The sequence below is a fragment of the Lygodium microphyllum genome, chromosome 16 (genome assembly GCF_053477565.2).
Source record: "Lygodium microphyllum isolate KBCC chromosome 16, Lygodium_microphyllum_v1.1.10, whole genome shotgun sequence".
Lineage (NCBI taxonomy): Eukaryota > Viridiplantae > Streptophyta > Polypodiopsida > Schizaeales > Lygodiaceae > Lygodium > Lygodium microphyllum.
In genome coordinates, this window is record NC_141150.1 from 73,539,770 (window position 1) to 73,542,795 (window position 3,026).

The following is a 3,026-nucleotide window of genomic DNA, read 5'->3' on the forward strand; positions in this document are numbered from 1 at the left end:
TATTAATGAAATGCTTATTTATATATAGCGTATTTAAATTCGAAATAACATATAGTTATCTTTTTTTGTCGCTCTGGAGCTTGGAATCTAGATAACCATTCAGACGCGAATTCATTTACCATCAGCGACTTGCATTAAGGGATTGCAAAATCACTCTAAGGTACAAAATTAACATTCATAAGACTAGATTCGCCGGGCGGTCCGAGTAAGAGTGCCATGATAATGATTAGAGATGGACAAGTGAACATTGGGGAAATTTTTATATGGGTCAAATTCTCTTTTTACAGACATCCAGAGAGAGAGAGAGAGAGAAAGAGAGAGAGAGAGGAGAGAGGCACAACGCCAAATTTCTTAATGAAACATTCGATCATGCTTACAACCATGCTAGAGGGGACTCTTATCGACGTAGAGTTACAGGTTAAATGGCTGCTTTGAGGATAAAATCCGGGTTAACTGCATGATCCAGCCAATTAGTGGATCACATGTAGCTGCCCAGAAAACTGCTGCACTAATTCACTGAAGAAAGCTTGTTTGACAAAATCATCCACAACTCCAGAACACATATGCAATGGTCATCACGCTGGTCTGTCTATCAATGGAAACCTCAAGTTTTGATGGCAATCCTCTGTTGGCCCCGATGAGTATAAATCACTCCTTGTGATCAAGTCGCCTGCTGAATGCTCAGAATCCCAATATAACTCATCAATAGCAATTCAAGATGGCTTAAATTACAGCTTGAGAGAAGAGCGCTGGACCACAAACATTATTGAAAAAACCATTGGGCAAGGATGGCTTGTTGTTGCTTCCATATGATCAGATGTGAATGGCAAAATTATGGTATAAGAGATGACCAGCTCCCATATCTTCCGAGAATGTGCTACTAGTTATAGCACTGCAGCATCTTTGCTATTCCCTAGAAAGGCTGTTTTGTGCGGCAACTGTATGCTTTTGAGCTCAGCCCCCGGGCCCATAACATGATGATAGTGAGCAAACCACAATGATGCCTCTCACTAGCAGCAGCTCGTACCTTAAAACATACTTGCCAAAGGTATTCATGCCGGCCATATCCAGTATATGCGTCCTAGCTTCCCTCCTTTCATGATCAGTTATGTAAGGGATTGGGGCCTGTGGGAACAAACCTCTTTTCCACACCATATCTGGGATCTATCTCCCCTTCGGGAGACGGACTGTTGCAGTCTACTTCATCTTCTGATGATGAGGATGATGATGACGACGACGATGAGCTGGCTGAAGAGGTATCGATGGGAGGACACTCGAGATGGCTAGGAGATGCGCCAGGGTCTAGTTGATTGAAGGAGCCATGATCCTTGTCTACTGCTGGCGATGATGTTGACGATGGGTGCGGCCTCTGCTCATGATAAGCTGCTGCTGCTGGAGCGGGGTGATGGCTATGGCCAGCTCCTGCAACCTGAGCTTCTGCCTTTCCTTCTGCAGCGGTTGCTACTAAGGAAGAAGAAGATGATGATGATAATGATGATGGCTTAGAAGGCCAGTGCTCTGCTAATTGCACTCTTCTTCCCGTGTCCATTTTGTCTGCTGGCAGCTCGTCATGAAATGACCCAGCCAACAGGAAGCCGATGCCGCGCAATGCGCACGCCTGCGCGACTAACATTAGGAGCAACCATAGTACAGTAGTTAGGGATACCTGGCCTCGCCTTCTGCTAGCAAACATTTTTGTGAATTATTTGTGAAGAGGGAAGGGACGCACTCACTGAGAAGGTAGTGGCAATATACAAGGAGATGAGTATCTGAGGTCGGGATTGGGCCCGAATTGATCAACCTAGTGCATTGGTAGGGGGTATATGTATGTGAGAGAGGGAGAGAGGGAGAGAGGTGTGCGGAGGGCAGACAACTGGGGTAGTCAGGGGTTGAAGTAGTGATCAGAAAATCAAATATGGTAGTGAGGACACGACAAGTGAGACGATATGGCTAGTTAGCGGAAGAGGAAGAAGACGAAAATGGCTGTCTGGGTACGGTAAGAGAGAGCAGAGATGAAATAGAAACAGACATCAACCTGTTAATGCAGTGAAGCACAAAGACACAGAGAGAGAGAGAGAGAAGAGGGGGGCTTTCTTCCTGGTAATGAGGTCTGTGTTTATGCGAAAAGGCTTCTAGAGTCCCAAGGTCTGTCTATAGGCTAGATCAGAGAAAAGGAGGCGGGGGGAGGGATGGTAGCTTCGGTGGTTTTCTAATGTAGAAAGTTATATGGCCTGTCCCCAAGCCATTCCAGAGTTGGGGGAGAGAGAGAGAGAGAGAGAGAGAGCGAGAGCTAGCTTCTAGTAGAGTTCCAGCCTGAGTGCGACAAAGAATGGAGCGTGAAGAAGAAGAAAAGCGTAGAGTACCCTGGCGCACACAAGCTCTCATATCGTGTGTGTGCTGCCGTGCCACCACACTCCACCCTCCCGCCTCCCTCCCCTAAAAACAGAACGGAAGAGAATAGAGAGAGAGAGAGCGCGCTCCCGAGTCCCTACTAGGGCTAGGCATGAGCCACCGTGATCCGTTTCTCTCTCTCAAATACCTACATCTCTATCGTCTCCTTTCCCTTTTGGCAGCTCTCGGACCTCCACTTTACCTTTCACCATTGGGAGGAATTAAAGAATCTACCCAAAGGATTTTTATAAAAACCTGGGTCCAAAAATCCAAGGCCCAGGGGCCTCCAAGGTTTTCGATTTTCTTTTCAAAGGGGAATGATTTCGGTTAAATTGGAAATGCCACTCTCAATTCATAGATGCCCCACCTCTTGCAGCGTCGATAGTGGAAGAGAAAGGGTCGTGGGTGGTGGGAGGTAATGGTGGGGTGGTAAAATACATAATAGGGGAGTGGCCACCTCGCCATACCACAACTCTCTCTGTATATTAAGACCTCGCCTTTTAAGTCTTGGGTATATACAATATTGTCCTTGTGCAATGACTCCCAGAGGAGAGAGGGTACGAGTGCACCATTGAATGAATAATCTTCTGAGAGCTTGGATGGTCATGCAACATCACATGGAGCCAATTCAGCAG

The 3,026-nt window shown here is 46.6% G+C and overlaps 1 protein-coding gene across 2 annotated transcripts; it reads right to left on the reverse strand.

The window, feature by feature from the left end:
- Nucleotides 1-233: 233 nt before the first annotated feature.
- Nucleotides 234-2,821, reverse strand: LOC148022981 (uncharacterized). 2 transcript variants are annotated; one of them, XM_087695940.1, is made up of 2 exons: nt 1,730-2,821; nt 234-1,626 (listed from the first exon to the last, which is right to left on the reverse strand). In XM_087695940.1, the coding sequence occupies exon 2, from the start codon at nt 1,547-1,549 to the stop codon at nt 1,103-1,105; it is 447 nt and encodes a 148-aa protein (XP_087552066.1). In that variant the 5' UTR covers nt 1,550-1,626; nt 1,730-2,821; the 3' UTR covers nt 234-1,102. The 2 variants fall into 2 exon arrangements, with proteins under 2 accessions (XP_087552066.1, XP_087552065.1); XM_087695939.1 differs by having other exon boundaries at nt 234-2,819.
- Nucleotides 2,822-3,026: the final 205 nt, after the last annotated feature.